A 26,451-nucleotide genomic window follows, 5' to 3' on the forward strand; every position below is an offset into this window, starting at 1 on the left:
TCTTCAGACAATGTCACATCAGAAGACACTTATGTAGAGTCCCATATGCATACACATCCAGAAAAAGCTCTAGATTAATTACTAAGCAAACAAACTTCAGTCTTCAGTGCTGCCTGAATAAATATTTGCTTTTCCTTCACCTTGCTTCCTGTGCAGGCACATACCAAGACTAAGGAACCCCATTTGCTCTTCTTCCTCTCCTACCCCACCTCTTCCCAAGTAAAGAATAAGAAAAGCCACTTAGACTAAGGCACAAACTCATTAACATTATAAAACTCCACTGCTCACTTTAACTGGGAAGACAGTATCATTGATAAGAAAAGGGATTTGAGAGCTGGTGAGAGCTTGGGCTGTAATCCCAGTTGCAGTATTTACTAACCATGTGATCTTGGACAAGCTACTCAGCCTCTCAAAAGCACCAGTTTCCTCATCAACAAAGCAGGCCTATCACACCTGTCCCCTTGGGTCACCACAGAAACTAATGCACTGCATTGAAAGCACATCGCATCTAAGACTGGTAAGTGGTGAACACTCAAGGCAGGGCTACCCACTGATGCCCACTTCCTGTGTACAGACACCAATGGGTGACTTTCATTCTTCTCTGCCTGGAGGCTGAGTGGAGAGGTGCCATTCCTACTGTAAGGAAAGCAACGAATCCCTTATATTTAATCATTTATTTTCTAGGGACTGACTGTTCCTGAAAGTATAGTTCAAATTAGTTAAACTTTAAGATACTAAAATTATGTTAGAATACATAAGTGAAATATAAAGAGATCAAGCTGAAATTATGACTAGTTTTTTGGCTAAGTATTCACAGTTTGGGGACACAGATTTAGCCTTTCAAGGATAAAATGCAGGCAGTGTCCATCTGTAATTTAAACTGAAGAGAGAGGCAGAATAGAAGCAAGAGAAGTAGAGAAAAACACTAAAAAGAAGTTCCTTCCTTTATTAGGAGTAAAAAACAGGTTCATTGAGAGCCTTCCAATGGCAGCACCATCTCTATCCTCAAACTCAATGGCCAGCACCTTCTGGGCTTATAAATATTCTTTTACTCCCTTATATTTTGTAAAAGTGTGTAATTTTTGTCTTTTAATCTGTGACTGAACCCCCCTCTCTGACCCAGACTACACCGCTGTGAACATATATGCCTTATTTAGGGATCATCTCAAAAGGGCTACTGAGTGCCTCTGTCACACTTCAGGGGACAAACTGTGTTGAGAGTATAGAGAACAAATATACATTATTTGAGTTTTTCCAGTTTGTGTGGCCTTTTAGTTATTTCCAAAAGGAGTTTAAGATAATAATCTTAATCTACATTGAATAACTACGATCATGAAAACTGGAAGTTTCCTCTATTTCATCTTCCCACAACGGCATAATATTTTCACAGACATTTGAACCTCAAAACCAAATAAGAAATAAACACAACCCCAACTTCTGCATTTTATCTAGTGTTTATTGAAAGCTTCCAAATAGCTGTCTAGCATCACTCTTGGTAAGTCACAGCGTGTAACTATTTTCTGTTTTTAGCCCCTTAGCTATTATAGGAAATTATCCCCTATTGCTGTGAAGATTCTTTTAGAGAACAGTGGTAGCAATTTCCTAAAGTAACCAGATTTCTTAAAAACATTCTTTTATCAACTGCTGCTATAAGAAAAGCTTTGAAATGAAGAAAAACAGAACACTACTGGAAGGATAACTGGAAAATATCTTTAAGAACTTTGGAATCCTATGCCAAGGATTCCTTGGGCAAGGCATATAATGCAGAAACATTAAGAAAAATTGAAATTTTGACTGCATCAAAACTTAAAGCATCTGTATGAGAAAGAACACTATAACAAGGTTAAAGGACAAGCCACACAGATTGGGAATATTTTCATGTCACATAAGCAAAGGTTTAATGCACAGATTAATAACTTTTACAAATCAATAAACAGAAGACAGCCCACAAGAAATATGAGTAATTAGGACATGAACAGCAATTTATAGAAGAGGAAGAACAGTCTGATAAACCTATGAAATATGGAGAGTAATAGGAGATTCATATTTAAACTATAAATGATAGGGCTGGCCCATGGCTCACTTGGGAGAGTGTGGTGCTGACAACATCAAGTCAAGGGTTAAGATTCCCTTACTGGTCATCTTTAAAAAAAAACAAAATAAAACAAAACAAAAAAACCCTAAAAATGATAAACTATTTCCTATCCACAATACAAAAGGTCAACAAGAATGTAGGAAACCAATACCTCATACATGCTGTTGAGAATGTAAACCAGTACAAACGTACTGGCAGGCATTACGCAAAGTCTGTAAAATTTTATACATATTTCTTCATTACCCAGAAATTCTACTTCTAATTATATATCTTAGAGAAATCTTTGTTCATATGCGTAAGCAGGCATTTACAAAATTGGTCTTTGCAGAACTATATTTATTAGCAATAAAACCGGAAACAATGTAATTGTCCATTACAGGAAGCTAGATAAGTGATAGAATACTATCAAGCAATTAAAGTAGAATGAACTAGATCTAAATGTATTATCACACAGAGATCAAAAATTGTTATGTGTTTTTGCAAGGGTAAGATCCCATTTCTGTATAATTTTAGATACATGCATATATCTACATATGTAGGATAAAAATATGGGCAGAGAATACAGGACATTCTTGACTTAGACTGCTTCTGCAAGGACAGAGAGGAAGTGAAAGGGGTGGAGAAGGGACCTATATATGATTTAAACTTCATCTGTAATATTATGTTTTTATTTAAGAAAGATCTGAACCAAATGACAAATTGACATTTGTTAAATCTAGGTGGCAAAATATGGATATTATTACCTTTGGTAATATAATTTAATAATAAAGAGGCATTATGTGAAAATTCCTACTCCCTGTCTAGATGATTTGGTCTCTGTTTAGTTCAACTGATCCAGCTTCCCAGTAGGTAACAAGGTAGATTACAGTTACCTATCTTAAATAATTCCATTCTGAATTTTATGCCACTTTTGAAAAATATAATCAAAAATTATTATCAATAAATTAAAATTAAATACATTCTCTTTTGAAAAATAATTTGTCATATATGCTGATGTTAAACATGAGAGCTTATGAAAGTATATTTATGTATGCTATCTTTCCTTTAATTTGCCTTACGAAAAAATTTAGATTTCATCATAAAAAATACTACTTAGCCATAACAGGGGAATAAGTTATAATGTAAATCTATATAAGTCACTATTTCCGTGGTCATCAGAGCCTCAATGAATATAATATTTAGTCAGCAGGCCAAATAATACCAAACCATGAGGTTATTAGCAATATTGGGGTTATTAACAAAATTGTTTTAAAACGATAAGTACTTGATGATATGCATAAAAGCAAATCTTCAAAATATTTTGCAACTCGTTGGCCTACAAAAAAAATCTATTAGGCTCACAAAATTTCCAATGATTTACCTAATCCCAATTAGTAAATAAAGTTCTTCCTATTTACTCACAGTTAAGTTTTCTTCACATCATTAAGTTAAAGGATCATTATATGAGGACAGTGCAACTTTAAAAAAAAAAAAAGGAAAGGAAAAGAAAACACAAAGGATTGTCCATCTAATCAAAATACCTGAAAGATCCATTCTTACAGGATCATAGGAATGGAAGGGGTCAAATTTCAGGCCTGATAAAATGATGCAGCAGGAGGGAAGATCATTAAGGCAGAGGAGAAATAAATGTGAGGATAATGGATTTCTTATGCAAAATTTTTAATCTGTCCTAATAGCTCTTAAAGTTACTTTATTAGCTTAGGAAATAAATTACACTAAGAAAAACCTGCTTTATTCATCGTGCTTGCTTATTCAGATAATTATAAACATAACAATTTAATTTATTCTCAAGTAGTTTTAATAGATGTTACAACGAATGGTCCTACAGCCTTAGAATCTAGACGCAGCCAAAAACTTGCAAGAAAAAAAGCGGCATTCTGAGGGGGCATGTGCATGGCCCACCTACACAGGTCTTCCAGGGCTAGTTCAGAAAGTAAGATAAACATACCCATCAAGCAGATGTCATAACTGAACAAAATGCCACAATTTTATACTTCTCTGTGAAAATGGCAGTGCCATTTGGAGGCAAAGATGACCTTATTCTTACCTGTGAGAGATTTATTGTCCTAACAATGAAATCATTAGTGGTGCTATATTAATAATTTTCTTGCTCTAGAAACAATACATTCTCATTCTAGAAAATTTGGTAATTACTAGAAAGAAAAATTAACGAAGCAGTAATCCTATTACTGAGAGATAAATACCACTGATTTTGAGGCATTTCTTTTCACTAAGAATGAAATAAACACATTTCTTTCCACTGGAAATGAAATATACACATACATAACAGCACAGGCAAACTCTGTATATAGTAAGTTGCATATCATAATGTTAAATAAAAAATAAATTTTAATGATTTCCTATACGTTTTCTTCATAGAAATAGCTGCATTTATTATATAAATAATAAAAGTAAATTTACCAAGATTTGGCAAATTCTCAATTCATTGTGATAAATTTATTTAAGTTTTTATAAATTATGTTAAAATGAACACCATTGTGTAGGAATCTTTGTCCACATGTATAATAACTTCCTGATGATATAGTCCTAGAAACTGAACCTTCTGAAGTCTATAAAGACAATGATAATTAATAATAATAATAATAAAAGAACATACTTATGTAAGGCTTACTATGGAACAAGCACAGTTCTATGCACTTTACATATACTAACTCAATGAATCTTTAAAATAATTTTGTTGGGCACATTTTGTCATTATCGCCATTTTACAGATGAGAAAACTGAGGCAGAGACAGGCTAAGTAACTTGCCCAAGATCACACAGCTAGTAAGTGATAAAGCTGAGATCCAAACAAAGCCAACTGGCAGGAGAGTCTATGCTCTGGAATCACCCCATTACACTGCTTCTGATGGTACGTGCTGCCAAATTGCTTGTGTCTTTTCACACTTCCCATTGACATCCAAGAAGGATGGTCTCTGTGCTCCCTACCCAACATTTGCTCTTTCTGAAATCTGACAGATTAAAAACAGTATCTACTTATTGCTTTCATTTCTATTTCTCTATTTACTAGCATGTCTAAACAGCTTAGAAGTTCATATACTCCATTTATATTTGCTTTTCTATGAGCTGTCCATTCATGTCTTTTGCTTGTTGCTTGTTTTTTCCCTTCTCTATTGGAAGTCTTTATGGTCTTATCAATTTGTGTTAGTTCTTAGTATAGAGATATAATCTATTCACCATTTCCCATCTTTTGTCTTAACTTGGCTTGGCATACAGGCATTTTGAATTTTTACATAATCAAAATGTGTGTGTGCTTTCTTCCACTGATCTATTCTTATAAAGTACTTCTCTATCCAGGAGTCAGATATGTGTTCAACCCAGTGTTTTTCTCCATTGAGGTTCTCTTTAAACCATCTGGAAATTATCTGGTGTATGGTGCTGGCATTACATCTTAGGCATAGTGGAATTGTAAAGACGTGATACTATAGATGGTTTTACATAATATGTTTTTATCTTAGTGCTGTTTTTAGACTAGACAGCAACATATGCTGACTTATTACAACAGAATTACTCAATTGGAGAAAAAGTCATAATCTAAGATATTTCTATTCTGGTTACAGCCACATCAAAAGCATCTCAAACATGAAAATTATTCCTATCTCTAAAAACCTGCACAGTAAAACCTCACATGGACCTTCCCTAAACAATAATTCTAGCCCAATGTTTAACAGTAATATAGTCAGTAGATTTTTCATAGCTGATCTAAATCTCCAACAGGGGCTTTGTTTTGTTTTGTTTTGTTCTGTTGTCCAAAGAAGATAACAACTATATATTTTGCTATCATCTGCTTTACAGTTCTTATATTTGAATAGAATTATATATTTAGTGATTTTAACTGTGTGGGGAAGTGGGAGGGATTTTTGACATTTTTACTGACTTCTCAGGCTTTCCTCTAAAGCAGAGGTCCTTATAATCATTGTACTATATAACAGGGCATCATCAGTTGTGAGCTGTGTGCCAAGTAATTTGTCAATAATAATAATATTGACGTTTGTGAATAATTTACTTTTAAAATAGAAACAGAATGAGCTCATGATTCTTCCTATAATAAAGCCACTCTCTTGTTTGCATTCTGATGGTTTTTGTAAATAGGAGAAGAGGTAGAGATTAAAACCATCATAGCACATCACTGTGCAGCCTATCCTATCTATTTTATAGCCCATAATAAGCAATTCTTATTGAGTAATATTTTCATGCCAACTATTGATTTTTATGAATATCACAAAAATAAAAGTTTATGGTGTTATCTTCTCTACTGCCTACACATGTATATACACACAACGATTTTAAATCAGATATGCCATGGAGTATTGATACATGTAAATATTAATCTTCATTTGTAATGCTCTTTTTAAAAAAGTAAAGAAATCACTAATCTAAGCTATTTTCATAATAATCTTTATTTTTGGACTTCAGAGAAGAATAGAGTTCTCAATAAAGAATCTCATGAGGGTACAAAGAACTGGAAGGATTTCCTCTCTCTAAAATAATGTTTGAGGGCTGAATTTATTACAACTACATTGTTAATTCTTTTCACTGTGAAATCTCTTAGGTCATGCTCTCATATAAGTAATTATTTACCCCTTGTAGCTCCTGTTTGTTCCTATTCCTCTATTTCAATTCTAATTGAAACTAACAATCAGCACTAAGAACTAAGATTTTTATTGAGCATTCTCTATATGCCAGCAGCTTACATGGATTAGAGCAGATAAATTTCCCAATAGCCATGGGAGGTAAGGACTATTATTGTCACTCATATTTTACAGATGTGGAAACTCATTCTCAAAGAGGTTAGGTGACTTGCCCCATGTCATACAACAGGCAAGTGGAAGTATGAGCCCACACTTGGCCTTCCTATCCACCACCATTCTAGTATATATTCATTTCTTTGCTAAGTTACCTAGATTACTCTGACTCATGAATACATATCCCAAAAGGATGCTATCTCTCCGTCAACATCTGCAAGCTTTTTGACCCTCATTTTCAAATATATCACTGGCCTGTTTATATTGGTCACTTAGCATTCCCTATTTTGTGGGACTCTTTTGCCCAGATAGCCATCTTGCATAAATGTTCATGTTATAAGATGATGTGAACAAATGTATAACCTAGCACCATTGTTGAACAAATAACTCGAATTACATTCTTAACTATAAATGTCTATTGGTAGTCGATCACTATGGTCCTCTTCCTGTTGTGGTTATATTTTAACAATGACCAAGAGGAATAGTTCTTAATTTGGAGTCCACAGGTTCATGAAATGATTGGTGGAGGAGGTGGTCCATGAAACTTCTGAAGCCATATGCAGAAGTATGTGTGTAAATATACATATATATATATAGTGCTGGTGAGCAGGTATAAGTTCATTTTTTTTAGTAATCCTTCCATACTCAGAAAAGATCATTTGTATCAAGAATGGTATAGACTGTCAATGAACAAGCCAAAAAGAGTATAAGACACCTACTAGGTGCTCCTAAGTGGACAATGATAATGAGCTCTGGATGGTCTAGAGCCATATTCATTCATAGGGACAATTTAATGAGTCTTTCAGAATTATATTAATGCCAACATTTTCTACATGTCAGGGAATAAGAATGCACCCACAATGTACTGTGCTTGGAACATATTCTGGTAACTACTAAATTTTCTCATCATTAAAGCATCTATAAATGTCCTTCAGAAAGATACTATCAGATCCTCTCTCCCTCTGGGGGAAAAAAAAGTGTTGTTTTGGTCCTTTCTAATCATTGATTTTCTGTCTCCACAAGGTCTGATCTACAGAACAGATTTTGTTTGTCCAGACTCTTTGGAGAACCATCTTCCCGTGTTCTTACTCCATGGGCAAAGCCAAGCAATGTCCACCCACACACATATACTATGCACACACACATGTGCACATACATGCACTATCTCTACTCAAGGTTGGATGTGTGACCCAAGTCAGTCCAATCAGAATCTACCAGGAAAGAGGCTTTTCCTTTTACCGGGATCAATAACTAAAGAAAATGTAAGCCCAGAGTGATGCTGGTCATAGCCCCTGACAATAAAAGCTCAATGAAAAGAAAAAAGCTCCAACAGATGGAGACAAATAAATTTACAACAACACCACTTGAGACCTAGGGTCTAGCCAAGCCTGAGTTTTACCCCTTGAACTTCTTCTGTTTTGTGAGCCAAGAGATCCCATTTTATTTAAACTAGTATTATGAGATGGGTTCCTGTGCTATTTGCTAGCCAAGAGTACTGACTAATCACATTAAATTCACTTATGACCATAATCTAATTTTATTAAGGAAATTAATACTTAATTTTTTAGTGTTCCCTCCCCATGTTCTCAAAACATAATTTGGTACCTCCAGAATAATACCTACCACAATCTACTTTGTAATAGGATCTTGAATGTACCTAGATTGGGACAAGGAATTCCTCATTCTTTGCTCTGATCACACATCCAGGACTATGCTTTGACAGAATCAAGTGCTTAATAAATGCTTGTTGAATAAAAATCAGTACTGGACAGAGCACATATATGACACTGTACTCACTAGACAATGCAGAAGAGTCAGAGCTAAGTCCCAACTTAGTCTCTGCTTAGAAGAGCTCACATACTGGACTTTTAGTACACCTTGGTATCTTTTATTGTGTGCCAAATTTCATCAGGGCAAGGCACCCCCATTTGTTCAGCATTAAGGGTTATTTTTTATTGTGATAACATATACATAAAATTTACTATTTTTAAGCGGCATTAAGTATATTCATGTTTGTACAACCATCACCATCATCTTCAGAACTCTTTTTGGATTAAGTATTTTTAATGTGCAATGTTGTTTTAGATTCCAGGGAGTTTAGTAAATAGAATTGGTATTTCATATAGTTTTTTATGGGCAGCACTGCATTCCTTTTAAAAATCTCCCATTTTTTTTTGTCTTAAAATAGTGTTTCTTCCATCTCTTGGACAAGGCCCAGAAAGGGTATCCCCTTTTAAAGTCAAGCAACTGAAATATCAAAAGCATCACAACACACTAAGAATAGCATGACAAGAAAAGTTTTATCATTTTTCATTGATTCAAAACCTTGAAATAACTCAGGTTAGCATGCTCAATATCAGTTATATCTCTGCAACAGACTGTGCACTGACTTCAACAGTCATGGAAATCTAATCATTTTCCCAATAATTTTTTTTTAATCTTGTTTTATGTCTACTTTCCCTAAAACCCTCAGAATACTGAATTTGCTTGTCCCAGCTAGAGTAAAATTGGCAAGAATTAGATTTTTTAAAAAATCGGTGTTATGAAATCACAGAGGCTAGGCCATGTTCACAGTTAGATTTTTATTCTTTACTTCTTCCATTCTCAGGTATTGGCAACAAATCCATCCTTCAAATAACGCACAGTTCAAACAATTATACTCTTAGAAAAACCATTTGTTTTTTAAATGAACATTAGCTCAAAAGTAGGGGGTACCTGCTGATAGACATCTAAGAACCACCCATGGATCTAAATGTTCCATAAGTCATATAAATGTAGGAGCTATCAGCTTTAGACTTTCACAATGAAAGGTTGCTGTATTTGTAACTCCTCCTTCCCCTACTCTAGGCATCTGTCAATTTCTTCAGCTCCCTATAAAAAAAAAAAAGAACTTAGGAAGAGAAAAAAGTGCTGTGCTCACCTAAATCACAGCAACTAAGTCCAAAATACATGGTATATGTCAATGAAATTATCATACTTTACCACATATAGAAAACTCAAAATGCTTCCATAAGTCTCAAAGGAATAACTCACATGTATACTTACCTTGAATGGGGATAAAAATGACAAAGAAATGGAGAAAAAAATAATTTGCATCATATGACCATAAATTCTGCAGTCGTACCTCAAATTTTCCAAGAACAAAAGCCCTTCTGAATATAATTTCCATTTCAAGAAAGATAGTGAGAATCCAAATTGGCATAAACTAAAGAATATCTGCCCCCATTCCATCTCTACACTCCCAAACTTTGTACCCAGATTCTCTTGTAAAACATATCAGAAAAATATTTTTTAAGTAAATACAAATTCTACCATGTGATGGAGGAATATAAGCAAATTTCCACTTTTGGAAGAGCACTGTGAATTCAAACACCAGTTACTTGAGGACACAATTAACAGACTTCCAAACAAGCTGAGATTTTGTTCCTTTATATCCCTGTATGCATATCAGAATTCCATATGTCACTATCTCTAATTCATTTACATAATCTTTCACCAGTTTGCTTTCCAACTTTGCCAAACCTGTAGTTGGCTCTTTCTGTTTCCATTTCCTGGGGGTATTTTTTTTTTTTCTTCTGTAGTCTAATAAAAAGTATTCTATTTTGGTATTGAAATTATCAAGTTTTACTTTCATCCAAACAAACGACATATATATGTGTGTGTGTGTAGATATATATATATATATATATATATATATCTCCTTTTATATTAGAGCCATAATTCTCCATAAAGTTTCTCCTTGCTCCCAGAAAGCTCTGAGGTTTTCTTTCCTATAACTCTTGACAATCTACTTTTTGTGGTGCTGTTAATACACATGGCTTAGTGGTGCAGTGGAAAAGGAACGGACTTCAGGTCAGAAACCCTGGCATTCAATTATTTCTTCCTCTAAACTGTCTCAAATATCTACACCTTGCGCACCAGTCTAACCACTCAGCCCTTATCCTGCCACAATTACCAATATGACAGCTTCTCAACCGCGTTTTTGTCTCAGCCGCTATTTCCTATCTCTTTTATCAGATTAACCTCTCTGCCCCTTTTATGTCATTCCTATGTTAAAAACAATGTTTAGTAGTGCTATGTTAAAAGTACCCAACACTTCATTTCAGCATTCACAGATTTCTAAAACCTAGTTTCCCCAACTACCATTAAGCCCCTCCACGCAGGCTTCGTTGGTCCTGTCTACACACCCTGACTGTGCTAGTACATATTCCTTGAATACCTTCCCACTCCCCCCACCGAAATACCACCAATCTTCAAATGTCAGCTGAACTTTCACTTCCTGTATGAAGCTTTCCTTGACTATCCTAGCCCACATAGAACTCTTCCTCTGCTAATCTCTGATAACAGTTCTTATCTGCAACACACAACCAAACTCATAATTAGTTACCAAAAAAAAAAGGCTGCATACACTCCAACTAAATAGGAATACAGTGGGGACATTTGGTTTGTTTCATACTCATTTGGTTTGCTCACCCACATTAATAACACAGTGGGTACTAAATAACTTGAAAATTGCCTATTATTTTTCCCTCTGTCAATACAAAATTTTAAATAGGTATTTTTCTTAGTTTTAGGTCTTCTACCAAAAAGCTTACATTAAAATACACTGATTATAGAAACCAAAAAGAAGAAAACAAAAAACCCAATAAAAACAGGCAAAAGAGTTTTAAAAGGCATGAAAAGAAGGCATATGGGTGGCAAATAAGCCTATGAAAAGATGTTCAGTGTCATTAAGACATTAGGGAAATGCCAATTTAAACCACAATGAGATATCACTACACAGCTGTTATAATGTCTGAAACTAAAAAGACTGACTCTATCAAGTGTTGGCAAGAATGTTTGAAATGGACTGGAACTCTCATATACTGGGAATGCAAAATGGTACAACAACTTTAGAAAACAATTTGGTAGTTTCTTAAAAATTAAACCTATACCATATGTTCTAGCCATTCCACTCCTAGGTATTTACTGAAGAAAAAATAATGCATATGTCCACACAAGATTTGAATATATATACTTAGAGCTTCATTTGTAGTAGCCCAAACCAGAAACAACCCAAATGGTTCATCAATAGGTAAATGGATGAAAAAAAAAAAATGTGGAACAGCCATAAATGAGATATTACTCAGCTATAAAAAGAAACTGCTAATACATGCAACAACATGGATGAACCTCAAGTGCACTATGCTAAATGAAAGAAGCCAGAATCAAAAGGCTACATAAGACATTATTCCATTTAAATAACAATCTAGAAAAAACAGTTATAGGGATAGAGCACATATAGTGGTCACTAGGATTCAGGAGTAAGGGGAGGGCATGGAAAAGGGGCCACACAAGGGAATTTTGATGGATGATAGAGCTGTTCTGTATCTTGATTGGTGGTAGTTACATAACTACACATTTGGCAAAAATGTAGAACTGCACACCAAAAAGGGTGAATTTTACTGTTTGTAAATTAAAAATAAATAAGCAATCTCATAATAAAGACTAAGAATGTGAATATACCATTACCAACAACTCTACTATATTGACACAAGAAAAAGCAGGAACAGCATTTATTAATTATATTGTGAAAAATCCTAAAAATATGCTGTGATAGAGATCACAACAATTTTTTGCTAATCACAGTAGAACTTTCTCTGTTATTTAACAATAATTTTGTTAATATCACATAATCATTATTTATCTAGTCATGCCAGATACATACCCACCCACCCCCAAGTCCCTCTGCTAAACCATTCATTCATTCATTCAATATTTACTGAACATCAGTGTACCTGGCACTGTTCCACGCATGGCAAATGTACTGGTAAACAGGCCAGATGAGGCCTTTGCTCACAGGAGGTTGACATTCTACTTAAGGGAAATGAAGTAAACAAAGTAAGTGAAGATCGTTCTGGCAAGTATGTGCTATGAAGACAATAAAAGAGGATGATGTGTTAGAAGGCAGAAGTCAGGGAAGGCCTCGCTGAGAGGCTGACATTTGAGTTAATCCTGAATGACAAGAAAGAGGCAGGAAATCAAAATCTGGAGGGAGAATTTTCTTAGTAGAGAGACCAGTAAGCACAGGAAAAAGGGGGTCTTAGTTTCTCGGAGCTACAGAAAGGTGAGTGTGGGGAATAAGCAAGAAGGAAACAGATAATAACAAGGGCCTGATAATTTGGTACCTTATAGACCCTAAATTATTTTATTTTATGCTGCTTGCAATGAGAAGCCACCAGAGGGCTTCGTATCAGCCACATAATCTGATTTGTGTTTTTAAAAGATCCATCTGGCTGCTTAATTTTTCAGGACATTCGGCTTTCTTCTTCTCTATCTCAGATATCTGTTTCTTCATTTACCTTATATGTGGCCTTAGGCAAATCACATATACTGCCTCAGTTTCCTGATCTGTAAGATAGTGAACACCCGCCACTAGCAATGGCCAAAACATATTGGTTCAATCTGGCAGTTAAATATTGGAGCCTGAGGCTAACTGCAGCCTCATTTCTATCCTCAACCTTCCCAGGACACCGCCCCTCCCAATTATCTTCTCTCCCTCTTACATTTTCAGTCTCAATATCTGCACAAGTCCATTGCTCGCTTCATATTTTACCTGTTGAACCAAGTCCGTATTTTGATCCTGCTGTTTCTTTGTGTTACCATCTCTTCCCTCCACTCCTTTCTTGTTTATCACCAAAACAGATGCCGCCCAAGAGCAAAAACTGTGCCCACACTCCCCAAGTTTCTCCTCTTCATTGCTCACTTACTCCTCAGTCAATCACAATCTGACTCTCATTCCCACCACGCCACAGGATTTCTTCTTGGAAATCACCAGCACCCATCTGTCACCAACTATTAGGTCTTATTTCTGGTCTTCCCAGCCCTATCATCAGGTCTTGTACCACCATCTCCTACTGGAAGGGAAGGATAACGTAACAGAAAAACAAAAGGGCAGGATTCTATTCCCAATGCTGTTACTAACTACTTTGTATGACATTGGAAAAGACACGTAATTTCTCTGAGCCTTAGTGTCGGTATCCATGCCTGTAATAGGTTGGATTTTAGACAGCTTTAGAATTTCCAAATTAGATGGGTTCTAAGATTACATGATTCTTACACTTTGGCATCCGTGACTCAGCATTATCTTGATTCTCTAGACAATTCTCTGTCTCCTTTATTTGGATGTGTTGCTCTTCTTCTTAACAGGGTTCTATTCCTCAAAGTTCCTAGAAAAACGCACTTTTAACTGTACATGGGTCATTATATTCATTCTCTCCATGGCCAACAGCATCCAAATTGACCTCCTCAAGTGCCTCTACTATGAAGAGGCCTCCCACACCTGCAGACCAACATTGGCCCCTATACAGAGAACGTTTCCAATCAGAGATAGTTCTTAAAAATCATGTAACCAAGACAAAATCATATCCTCTCCAGTCCTATTCTTGATCTCTCCATTTCTCTTCATTGTTCACCATTGACCATGACAGCCAATTTCATAACATGAAGTTTTTGCCAATTTTCCAAATACTTTACTCTCCACTTCTACTCATATAATACCAACTGCTCCTTTTCCTCTTTCTTAACAATTGAGACCTAAAGTCATTGTGTAAGACACAGCAAAGTAGTTATCCACGGTGGGGGCTTGTGGGTGGATGGCTCTGATACCTAATGTGGAGAGTCAGAGTCCAAACAGAGACAGCAGGGCATCCGTGTGTTTGTGTGGTCTAGTGTAGGGTATCAGAACTCAAGCAGGGCGAGGACAGTCCAGCATGGGGAGTCAGCACCTAGGTGAGGTAAGGAGGGCGTCTGTAGGATGGGAGGACCCAGAATGTGGAGTCAGACTGCAATGAATGGTGGCAACACTGCAAAAGGCCACAGAAACCTGCTTGAATGGGCTCGCACTGGCTTAATCAGGAACATTCTGAACATCAAAAATAAGTACAGTAACAGGCTGGAAACCACTGCATAAAAGCAGGAACAATGACACCATGCAAATATAAATAAATAAATAAGTAAAGTTTGATGAAGAATGGGATATATACACAATTTTAAAACTGCCTCTCCACAAAATATCTCCTAATTGCAAAAGTAAAAGAGTAACTTAACCATGGAGAAGCCTGGCAGACAGCACCCGAATCAAGTGATCCAAGTGAAGAGTAATGGCACAGATGGAGATCGTGTGTCACCTGATGGGATGCAATGAGAAGAATGTGCACCACTTCTGTGATATGCCTGCCCGAGGTGCGTCCCCTGAGTCCTGTCATGAGGAAACAAACTGGAAGTCCTAATGGAGGGACTTTCTACAAAATAAATAGCCTTTAATTTTCGAAAGCAGTGTAAAGTCATGAAATCTAAAAAAGACTGAGGAACTGTCCCAGAGTGAAAGAGACCAAAGAGCCGTGACAACTGAGCACAGCACACAATTCTGAACTGGATCCTTTTGCTATAGAAGACATTATTGGGACAAATGGTAAAACCAGAATGAGGTCTGGAGAGCAGATGTTACAGGCTGAGTATCCTTTATCCAAAACGCTTGGGACCAAAAGTGTTTCAGATTTTGGATATTTTAGGAATTTGAAATATCTTCAGAATACATCTGGCTGAGCATCCCTGATCCTGAAAATCTGAAATCTGAAATGCCCCAATGAGCATTTCCTTTGAGTGTCACATTGGTGCTCAAAAAGGTTTGGATTTTGGAGCATTTCAGATTTTCACATTAGAGACGCTCAACCTGTACTAACTTACCAATGCTAATTCTTGATTTTGATGGTTGTACTGTGGTGACGTAAGAGATTGTCCTTGTTTACAGGAGTTCTTTGTAATGGGATTCCAATTTTTTTCTAAATTTGTGATTATTTCAAAGTAAAATTGTTGTTATACAAAAACCAACTCCTACAAAGGCTTCTTCTGTAATATCTCATATCTGTTCCTTTCTTACCATTACTCCCAACGCCCTGCCTCAGTGAGCCCAATTCCCATCCTCCCACACAGTTGGAATAATTTCTTAACAAGGTTCTTGACGCTCCCACCCACCCGACAACTCCTGCCCAAATAAGGTTTCCTCAAGTGCACTTCAGTGCATGCCACTTCCTTGCTCCAACATTTCAATAGCTCCTCATTACCTACCAGATTAAGTACACATTTCTTAGTGTGACTTTCAAGTTTAGCTCCCTTCCAGTTCCAAATAACCTCTTCCAGGCTTCCTTCCTCCCAACCCCCACATCACAGCTCAACCACACTCAGTGTTTTCTGCCCATCTCCAGGGTTTTGCTCACACAGCTCCCTCCACCAGGAACTGCCTGTCTTCCACCATCCCCACCCCCTCCAAATTTCACAAGACTAAGTATAAATACCAACTCTGACCACCCTCCACCTCCTCACTTTCCAAACTTACCCAATATATTCTCTCCCTATCAGAGTACCCAAAGTCAATCTTGTCCCTTACATTTCATTCTGTTTCACGCTGCAATTTTTGTATATTAGTCGCAACAACTCCTAATATATAAGGTGGGATTACATACCAATGAAGTAGTCATCAGTAATAAAATTAAGTCATAGCCACAGTTATGAGTCCAGATTGCCTGTTATTATCTCAAATTCTCTCCCTAAGGTATTAACTTTTTAAGTATTCAAATTACTCTGTCTTGTTTCCCTCTTTAGACTACAGTGATCTATTTCTAGCATAAAATGCAAGCAATTTCTACCTCTTTTCTACACAGTGATTGGGCTAATGCCAAAGTTTCTAACAATCATAAACCCAGAGGTTTCCAAAGGATCAATTAAGTAACAAGTGTTTATATGTAATTACATTTTAACTTAATCATTATCTTACAATGTAAAGAACAAAATAAAAGTCTTAACTGAAAACAAAGCCTATACTTCACAAGTTTACAACCAGAAACCCTAAAGTTTAAAATGAACATACTGTCCATTTAACACACTTGTTCACTAAAAAAATTTGGAATGCCATCCACAAAGATATCCAAGTTAATGGCTATATTTAAATGTAATCGAGAAGCCAATATTTTTCTCTCAGTTTGAATTTAGTAAATCAAAGAAAACTATAAGTTATTTAGCAGCAGGGCTGAAATTTTATCAGCAGATGAGTAGTATGAAACTAAAGCAACAGATGTAAGCTGTGAAAAAAGTGTTATTTTGGAGAAAAAATAACAATGACATCAAAGAATTAAGGGAAGTGAAGGGTTGCTCCTAAATTACTGGTGATCAGTATAACACCTGCTATTACTCTGATATTGCAAGGACAGAAAAGGTCAGATATACTCAGAATTTCAATATTACAAAAGGCATCAAATGGATTAATGATAAATCCTTGGGTTGTCATTTTAGCATGTCACTGGTATAAAAACCATCTTAAATTGAATAATTTGAGTTTATCTCACTGAAACCATAGCTTTTATCTCAACTCTATTTTTTAAGTATGAGGTAAACAGCTCTTAATAAACTCGTGCTTTAAATAATAAAAGGTGGACATACTGACATATAAACAAGATACCTATGATGTTAAAAGTAAAACTTATAAATGTACACTGTACATAGTGATTTCTGTATTATAAAGCACTCCTTTTTTTTTTTTTTTTTTTTTTTTGTCTTTTTCGTGACCAGTACTCAGCCAGTGAGCGCACTGGCCAGTCCTATATAGGATCCGAACCCGCGGCGGGAGCGTCGCTGCGCTCCCAGCGCTGTACTCTCCCGAGTGCGCCACAGGGTCGGCCCTAAAGCACTCCTTTTTTTTTTCCAATAAAATAATCACCACTCTTCCCAGAAATTCTCTAAGTGAATGAAAGTAAGTGAATCATCAAGAGAAGCAAGTCTCATTTTAAAACCACTTCTATAAATGTTATTTAAAATACCAACCTGGAAAAATTCTAGGTATGTTAGCAATTTCAAAATCAAAATATGATAAGGCAAATAATAAGAAAAAGAAAGTTACATGTTTTCATTCTCAAATGACCCAAGCAATGTTGTAATGGATTTATTTATTATAGTAAGCACCAAAACACTCTCTCTCACTCTCTCTCTCTCTCTCTCTCTCTCTCTCTCACACACACACACACACACACACACACACACACACACACACACACACACACTCTCTCTCTCTCTCTCTCTCTCTCTCTCTCTCCCCCCAACAAAACCAACCATTCTTTGATACTTGGCATTACATAGAGATATTTACATCTCAACGATTTATTCAGAAAGTTTAATAAAAGGGTCAACTTTGTCACAAACTCCTTGAATTCTGAAGCTTTTGATTTATTATATAAGGTGAGTTTCAAAAAACTTACAGAACAATTGAAAAATTAAAAAATAACTAAGTTATTTACTAAATTGTTTCATTCTATTATGAAAAAAATTCAGCATATATTAAGATAGATACCTAGTCAGTTGTCTTGAAACCTATCAGAATATGCCCTTTGAAATAGACTAATGCTAGCACTGTGTTATGATGCTATCAAAGTGACTACGACCATCGCCATAAACAGCCAGTATTATGTCAACAGAAATAACCTGTTTCCATAAAGAAAGAACAAGGAATTCATAGTGTCAGATTTTATAAAAGGATTAAAAACAACAACAATAAAACACTACTCAGTTTTTCAAGTAAAACGATAGGTTACCCCTCCTCACTTTTACTTTAAAATGGTAAATGGCAATGACATTTTTCTATCCAGACTACCCTGAAAACTATCGAGCTAAAAAATATCTGAAACCAGATTAGCAAACATGTTAAGGAATACTCTATTTTTATTCTTCCAAGGACACTACAAAGCCACTCTGTTTTACTGGTAGATTTTAGACAGCATGTAGTTCGACTTTAAAATGAAGAAACTGAGGCTGGGAGTAGTTATAACTCACTCAAGTTCTCAAGTTTTGTTTGTGTCTGAGCTGGTAGGGGACTTCTACGTACATGACACAACTAGGTCCAGTGTTCATCCTAAGGGCTTTACATTTAGCTTTGTCACAATTTCCCTTAAAATTTGGCACTCGGACAATCCATTCACTGGAAATTATTAACAGATGACTTTCGTCACCACTCTTACAGAATGAATGCCCACAGACTGAGATAATGACAACACGCACCTCATGGCCATTACTCATTTCTGTCAACTTGAAAAATTAATCTAGGTGAGAGTCATCTTTCGTATTTGAACAGGACACTCCTTCCTCAGAATAATATTCAGTAAGGCTAATACAAATAATGTAATATCCTCTTTCTTCATTAACCTCCAAAGAATGTGTAGAATAGACCAGCCGATCTCAACTTCTGAGTCTCAGAATGCCTTTTCACTCTTAAGAACTGAGGATCCCAAAGAGCTTTTGTTGATGAGTTGTAGCTATACTTAGCATATTAGATATTCAAACTAATATTAAACTAGTTTAAGTTAAATGAGAAATTAAAATTAATATTTAAATAAGTCATTACATGTTAACATAAACATATGTTTATGAAAAAATAACTATATTTCCCCAAACAAAAAACTTTAGTGAGGAGAGTGGTACTGTTTTAAATTTTTTAAGTCTATTTATTATCTAGCTTAATAGAAAACAGCTGGATTTCATATCTATTTCTGCATTCAATGTGTGGTGATATATTTTGCTATAAGTATATGACAAAATCTGGCTTCATACAGATATGCTGTTGGAAAAGGGGAGGAATATTTTAATGGTCTTTTCAGATAACTGTAGATATCTGATACCACAATGAGAATTGACAGTGTGTATTTTTATAAAGGTTAATTGCAATGTACAATCCAAAACAATATCAATGAATTTTTAGTACACTATTACCTTAAAATCCATTGGTTTATCTTCCATTTTTAGTGGATCTTTTACCAAAGCATGATTTCTGACTTCATGAACCCCCTTGAAAAGGTATCAGGAACCCCCAAACCACACTTTGAGATGTACTAGAAAATAGTTTAGAGTTAAACCTAAAGATGAGGGATACTATTAAACCCAGAAGCAGTTACACACTGCCTTCATCCTTTATGATCTTTAATTCATTAATTTATTCAACATTCCCTGGAATTGGGTATCAACATCATAAATTAAGAATTAGGCAAAAAGGTTGCACTGTGGTCCAAAAGACACACAAAAAGGAGAACAATGATGAAACTTGGATGAGGTTAAATTAAGTATTATAACATGTAGACTGAAATCTAGAAAAAGATCTAATATCCTCTGATCCTTGAGCCTTTATTCTGATAATGATCAAGCAAATAGGTTTGCATAATATTCACCAGGGAAAACTGCAAAGAGTTATGAATCTACAAGAGATTTCGAATAACATTAAAGCTTTGATATTAAAGTTTTTGGAAAATTTATATTAACTGCCAAACAGAATGAATCCCTTTGACTGCATTAACAAACATATAAAGAATTTTGGAATACTCTAAAGGAGACAGTAAACACCACCTCTAGTGCCCATGAGTGCAGGATAGGCTCAAGGTCACTGATTCACAGAAATCACGTCTAAGGCTATGGTCGTTGGGCCATCACGAGGTGCTTCATGAGTTGAGTGTGAAAACTACAATTAAAAAAGTAGAAATAAGATACAGAACAAATGAGAGAATTAATGATTTTAACTACTGTATCTCCAATATTTGTATCAGAAATATCATTACCCAAAGCAATAGTCTAAAAAACTAAAAAAGCACAAATAGAATTGCAGTTATAAATGTATGTGCCTAACCATTAAAAAAAGAAATCTGAGGGCCGAGCCCGTGGCGCACTTGGTAGAGTGCTGCGCTGGCAGCGCGGCGATGCTCCTGCCGCGGGTTCGGATCCTATATAGGACTGACCGGTGCACTCACTGGCTGAGTGCCGGTCACGAAAAAACGACAAAAAAAAAAAAGAAATCTGAGTTTAATCGTAAGAAATTATCAAATATTTATTTTAACAAACACTTAAAATTTTAAAATATTTCTTTAAAAGATTTTATGGAATTTCACATAATGAAGAAAAGACTTTAAAGAAATGAAAACTAAAGATTAAACCAATTAAAAATAATAGATAAAACCTTTATAATGCATACCAACATACTCAATGATATTCAAAGTACTTCTCATCAATTAACTAATTTAAATTATCTTAACTACCTTTGAGATGGGTACTATTTAGTGCCTTTTTATAGATAAGAAAACTAAAGCTCAGAGAGGTGAAGAGATGGACACAGGGACACAAAGAAATCAAGCAGCAATCAACCAGTCATGCTCTTAACTACCAGGTTATACTACCCCATACTAACTTACTAAAAACATCACTAACAAAAACATCCATGTCACATGCAGAAATTTCCTTTTCCGAAAGTAAAGCAAAACACAGTAGTAAAACACATGCTGGAGTTTGGTTCTGATGGGAGCCATGTTATCTCATGACTTGTGTGTTAGAGTTTAGAATTTAAGAGACAGCATTAGAATGTGATTGAATAGTTCATGCTATGGAGAACTATAAGAATTATCTTTCTTTGTAACGTTTACTTGCGTAAAAGCAAGAGGAGCATGGTTTGAGCTAATGACAAGAATGCACAAATTAACGTTTTGCTTTTGTTTTGGAAAAAAAATAGGATAAAGATATAAGAATACATGTAAACCCTATATCCTGTTAACGGGATGGACATATTTTCCACAAAATAAATTCTTAAGGAAATAAATGAAAATATCCACACATTCCAAGATGCTGAAAGAAAGAACTATATCTAGGAAATCTACCCTTTAAATATTCCTTAAAGGGATCATTTATCACAACCATGTAATAAAAACAGCACTGAGGCAAAGTCCAATGCAAGTATTCACTGTATAACTTAGAACCACCCTTTATAGTCATATCTAAAACCTCTTCCTTGTTTTATTTTCTAAATATATACAACATGCTATCTGCAACGAGGAAAGCCAAGAGATATTTTATAGCAGATAAAGTAGTCTTCTTGCAGATCTGAAAAGTTATAAATATAGCAATTCAAAACTGCAATGACATATTTCACTTTCAATATAAGAAAGCAAGATTGTCCAGTGAGTAATTTTAGATGTGCTGAGTCTTTAAAAGCCCTCAATAGTTAAGGAAGTGATTTATTTGTATGGAAAACCACAATTTTCATATAATTAACCTACCTAGGAGAGAGAGAGGGAGAGGAAACCCTTTGGGTAACAGACTTGAGGTTCAATTTTATTTTTCTCAACCAGTGAAGTGATTAATAAAGAAAAGACTAAGACCACAAAGAAACTAATTTAAAGCAATTTTAGTAAACCAGCAAACAGCTAAAGGAAAAACAAAAAATCTAGCACCTAGTCTGCTAAAGTAAATATAGAAACTAACAGTAGAAAATAAACATTTTCCAAACACCTAAAACAGACAGTGTGTGGCAGTGGGGACACCTATATACCTATATATGCTCCTTCAAAGTCAACGCAGATATTTTCTAAGAGATTTTAAGAAATTTTTGTTCCTCTACTTCAAAAAAGTAATAACATTTTACCAACAAGCAATGGGAGAGCAACTAAATGACCATCCTTAAAACAAAAGTAAAACAGTAAGCTGAAATGTGTTTAAATTTATCAACTATAGAGATAATGTTAGCCTTCAACATTTTATAAAGCCATAATTAAAAAAAAAAAAAAGGAAAGGAAAAAACAACTTACCTCGATACGTTTTCTGGAATGTATTCTAGAACCGGATATCCATCACTTCTTCTAGATGACAGGTCACCATGTGATTTCCATGACTCCACTAATGTATTGACAGGAGGAAAGGAACTCAGGTGTTGGAAAGATTGGTCTCTAGCCGATCGTGATAAAGATATTGTACCTTGAGCACCAATCCTGTAGTGAAAGGACTGTCCACCTGAATTCACACCAACAATGGCAGACGAAGGGATGCTGGCTTCTGGGTAATAGCTCCCATCATCTGGTTCCTGTTTAATCCCTACTGGGAATCCACTGCCTTCACAGTTACCATCAAAGCCGGGCACAGGTGGTCCTAAAATTCCTGATAGAGAATAATAGTCTTTATCATCCATAAAGGAAAAATATGAGCCATCCATAAATGGAAATGGGTTTACTGTTGGATTCCCTTTAAAAGAGGTGCCTGAACATGAATGCTTGGTTGATTCTTGCTTTATTGGTACTGAGAATGGAGAATCAGAATTTATTTTGCTATTTCCTCCTAGACAGGAGCTGCTAAAAGCTCCATCTGGTTCTGGTTTTATGTACTGGACAATGTTAAGCTGGCCAGTCATACCGCTTGAGATGGCATTCTCTACTTCCTCAGTCTTAGGAAAAGGGACCTCTTGAGCACCTTTCTCATGTGTGTCTGGACTAGGAACCACATCCCGGGTTGCACTGGATCCAACAGAGGTGCAAGAAGCAGTGTAGCTGAAGGCATTGTTTACAGGGCTACAGACAGATCCCACAGTACTGGCTGTTGGACTGGAAAGCGTAGATCTGTTATTTGTGTTGGAAGGGCTGGAAATGGAGCACCTTGAGTTGTTGATATTTGCAGGGCTGGACACAGATCGTAGAGTGATATTATTAGGACTGGAGACTGGAGATTTTACACTGCAGTGACTTGGAGGGCTGGAAATTGGGGATTTCATGCTACTTAATGGACTTGAGAGAGGAGAGCCCACGTTGCTAGTGTGTGCAGGACTGTGAGACCTGGAGCCTCGATTTTCAACATTAGGGGAGCACATCAGAGGAGTTCCCTGGGCGATAGGGCTGTGCACTGGGAAACTGCCAAAGCTGGCCGTGGTGGAGGACACAGAATTGATTCCAGCAGGACTGCAAACAGAAGATGCCATGTTCAAAGGGCTGCAAACCGACGGGCTCTTCTCATGACACATGATGGGACTTTTAACGATGGCACGCATGACCCCGCCATTCACGGAGCTCCCAGAGTCAGGCATAAATGATCTCGAGGCCCTGCCCACGTTACTCAGAGTGGAAGGACGATGGCCATTTTCTTTGTAAAATTTCACCAGCTGTTCAACATTTTGATACATCTTAGCTGGACTCATGCTTCCTTGTTGGTTCTGCTGATCATAGGCGTAGTCAGCATCTCGTACAGAATCCATGTATAAACCCATGGACTCGGCTACAGTTGCTGAAAGCTCCTTAGATTCAAGCTCAGTTTTGATATCAGATGTTAAAATCCCAGACCGATTACTGTCTTGCTGAAGGCAAGGGAGTAGTTCGTGTTTTTCTTTGCTGCTTCCTTGAGCACTGTTGTTTGGAATAGCACCGGAAACACAGCTTACGTTGACAATCTCCATGTAGTTATTCTCATCGGTCCTCTCTGTAGGTCCCAGGGAAGAACGCTCCACAGACTGAGAAACTTGACCCCACCGTCTTTCCATATCTAGACCTTCAGGGAAACTGTGGTAGCCTTTGGTCTCCATAGCTAACAAATAAATTTATATTAAAAAATTAGAGTCAGTTACAGCAATATTACTCTAAAAAACATTCTAAAATTGCATTTACTAAGCTACATATGTATAGTCTACTTATTATAAGCAATATTTCCAGTATTATTAAAATGGTTACCTTCTTGGGTGCTGACATAACAGAATATACAAGTCAGAATAAGAGAAGCAATCACATAAAAATATTTTGTACCTAAGTGAAAGTAACATATTTGCTATAATACAGCCTTTAAAGTTTACAAAGGATATTTACAAATATTAACTTATTCAATATTCAAAGTAATCCTGGGGATTGAAGAGGCAGGCAAAGAAGGAAACTGAGGACTTAGGTGGGTGACTTGCCCAAAGTCAAAAACATAGTAAATGACAAAGTCAGGTTTAAAACTAAATCTTCTGACTCCGCTGCCTTTGGAGTCTTTCAATAATATGGAAGCTTCCTTCTATATCCCTATGAAAAACAATATGGGAATGCATTTAAAGTTACCATTTCCAAATATAAACTTAACAAGTGAATTATCATAAAAAAAGTAATTTAAGAATTATTTTTTAAATAAGAAGACTTTCTTAAGAAAGATTAGTGATGAAGATAATTTAATGTCAATTCTGAAAAGATGGTCCACAGCTCAGAGAGGCTATATAGCAACTCAGAAATGTCAGGGCTCTCTCTGTATTCCAATACTTGCAAGGACTTTGACAAGCACCCTGACTTAGTGGTACCTCTGTCAAAAATACTCCCAGTCAGATATTTTTACTCTCAACAGTGAATGAAGGAAGTTTAAATGGGTCCGAAAAATTTAAGAGTTCATTCATTCAACAATATTTACCAAGTGCTTGCTACATCCTGGGTAAGACCAGTCACTAAATCTGTAATAATAAACAAAACAGGCACAGTCCCCATCCTCAAGGAACCCACAGGATTGCTTTAGATATACAATCATATCCATTAGTTCTATAGATAAATTTATTTCATGAACAGAATAATTATAATAGACTATATTCATATAATTATTATGTATTATATAATTCATTCAATATCACAAGCCTTGTACATATATTAACTCATTTATCCTTACAAACAACCCTATATGACTGGTAAAAGTACTATCTAAATAACACAAGAGGGAAAACTGAGGCATCATCCCTACGGCTACATGGCAGAGCTGGAATTTGTTCTCAGGTCTCTCCCTACACCAGGGATTCTCAACCCTGGCACTACTGACATTTTGGGCCTAATAATTCTTTGTTATGGAGGTCTGCCCTGTGCATTGGAAGGTGTTCAGCAGTATCCCTGATCCCTACCCACTAGATGCCAGTAGCATTCCTCTTCCCCAGTTGTGACAACCAAAAATGGCTCCAGACATTACCAAATACTACTGGGGGGCAAAATGACCCCCTGTTGAGAGACACCACTTTCAAGAAACATAAATAAAATTAACTCATTCTCAGTAAAATTTTCTTTGTACATTTCATTATTTTAAAACCCCTAAAATCTGTATTATACATTTTCAAGTCCTTCCAAGTCTGGAAACAATCTATGACCTAGTGTAGGTCCTCATCTAAAAGATGCCGTTTCTGCAGCTCTGCACACAAGCATTATGTTAGGCCTCTCACCCCTTCCCCCCTTTGCCACTTGCTACCTCCGTCCTCCCTACATTCCCTTCACTAAAAAAAAGACTAGGAAGTCCTTTTGCTACATAACTTATATTAATTAACATAAAAAATAATATAATGGCTCTAATAAATAAATTAACACTAGATATCATAAGGCTCTATAATGAAATTTAATGCCCAAATTGTCCTAGTATTATAATTACCTTTTATTTTTCTGTATTCTACATTAGATTTTAAGTTCTGAGAAGGCAAAAACTATCAATTTCACCACTCTATGCCAAGTGGACAGCAGAGAGCAAGTAAATAATTTTAAACTATTATACTATGATCAATGCCTAATTTGTGAACATTAAAAATCAACTTTATGTAGCATGCCTTTAAAGAGTATTAGTCTATGAATTCTAAACAAAAATCAAACAAAAATAGTGAAAAACAAATCAAATTACAAAGGTTGAGGTGGTCATCTGGTAATTCCAGCCAAAAACTTCGGTGTGGATGAAAGCCAAGTAAAAGTTGGGGAAGAAAAAGAAAAATAGTGAATTGGGATGCAAATGGCTAAT

General features: G+C 35.9%; 1 protein-coding gene across 5 annotated transcripts in view; it reads right to left on the reverse strand.

Moving 5' to 3' along the window:
• Positions 1–26,451, reverse strand: part of NR3C2 (nuclear receptor subfamily 3 group C member 2) — a 318,859-nt gene that overhangs the window by 286,670 nt on the left and 5,738 nt on the right. For all 5 annotated transcript variants that reach the window (XM_063107704.1, XM_063107708.1, XM_063107706.1 and 2 more), the window contains exon 2: positions 22,503–24,258. In XM_063107704.1, the coding sequence (XP_062963774.1) occupies positions 22,503–24,256 (1,754 nt within the window). In that variant the 5' untranslated portion in view covers positions 24,257–24,258. The remainder of the gene's footprint in view (positions 1–22,502; positions 24,259–26,451) is intronic.

The sequence above is a fragment of the Cynocephalus volans genome, chromosome 9, assembly GCF_027409185.1.
Source record: "Cynocephalus volans isolate mCynVol1 chromosome 9, mCynVol1.pri, whole genome shotgun sequence".
NCBI classification, from domain to species: Eukaryota; Metazoa; Chordata; class Mammalia; order Dermoptera; family Cynocephalidae; genus Cynocephalus; species Cynocephalus volans.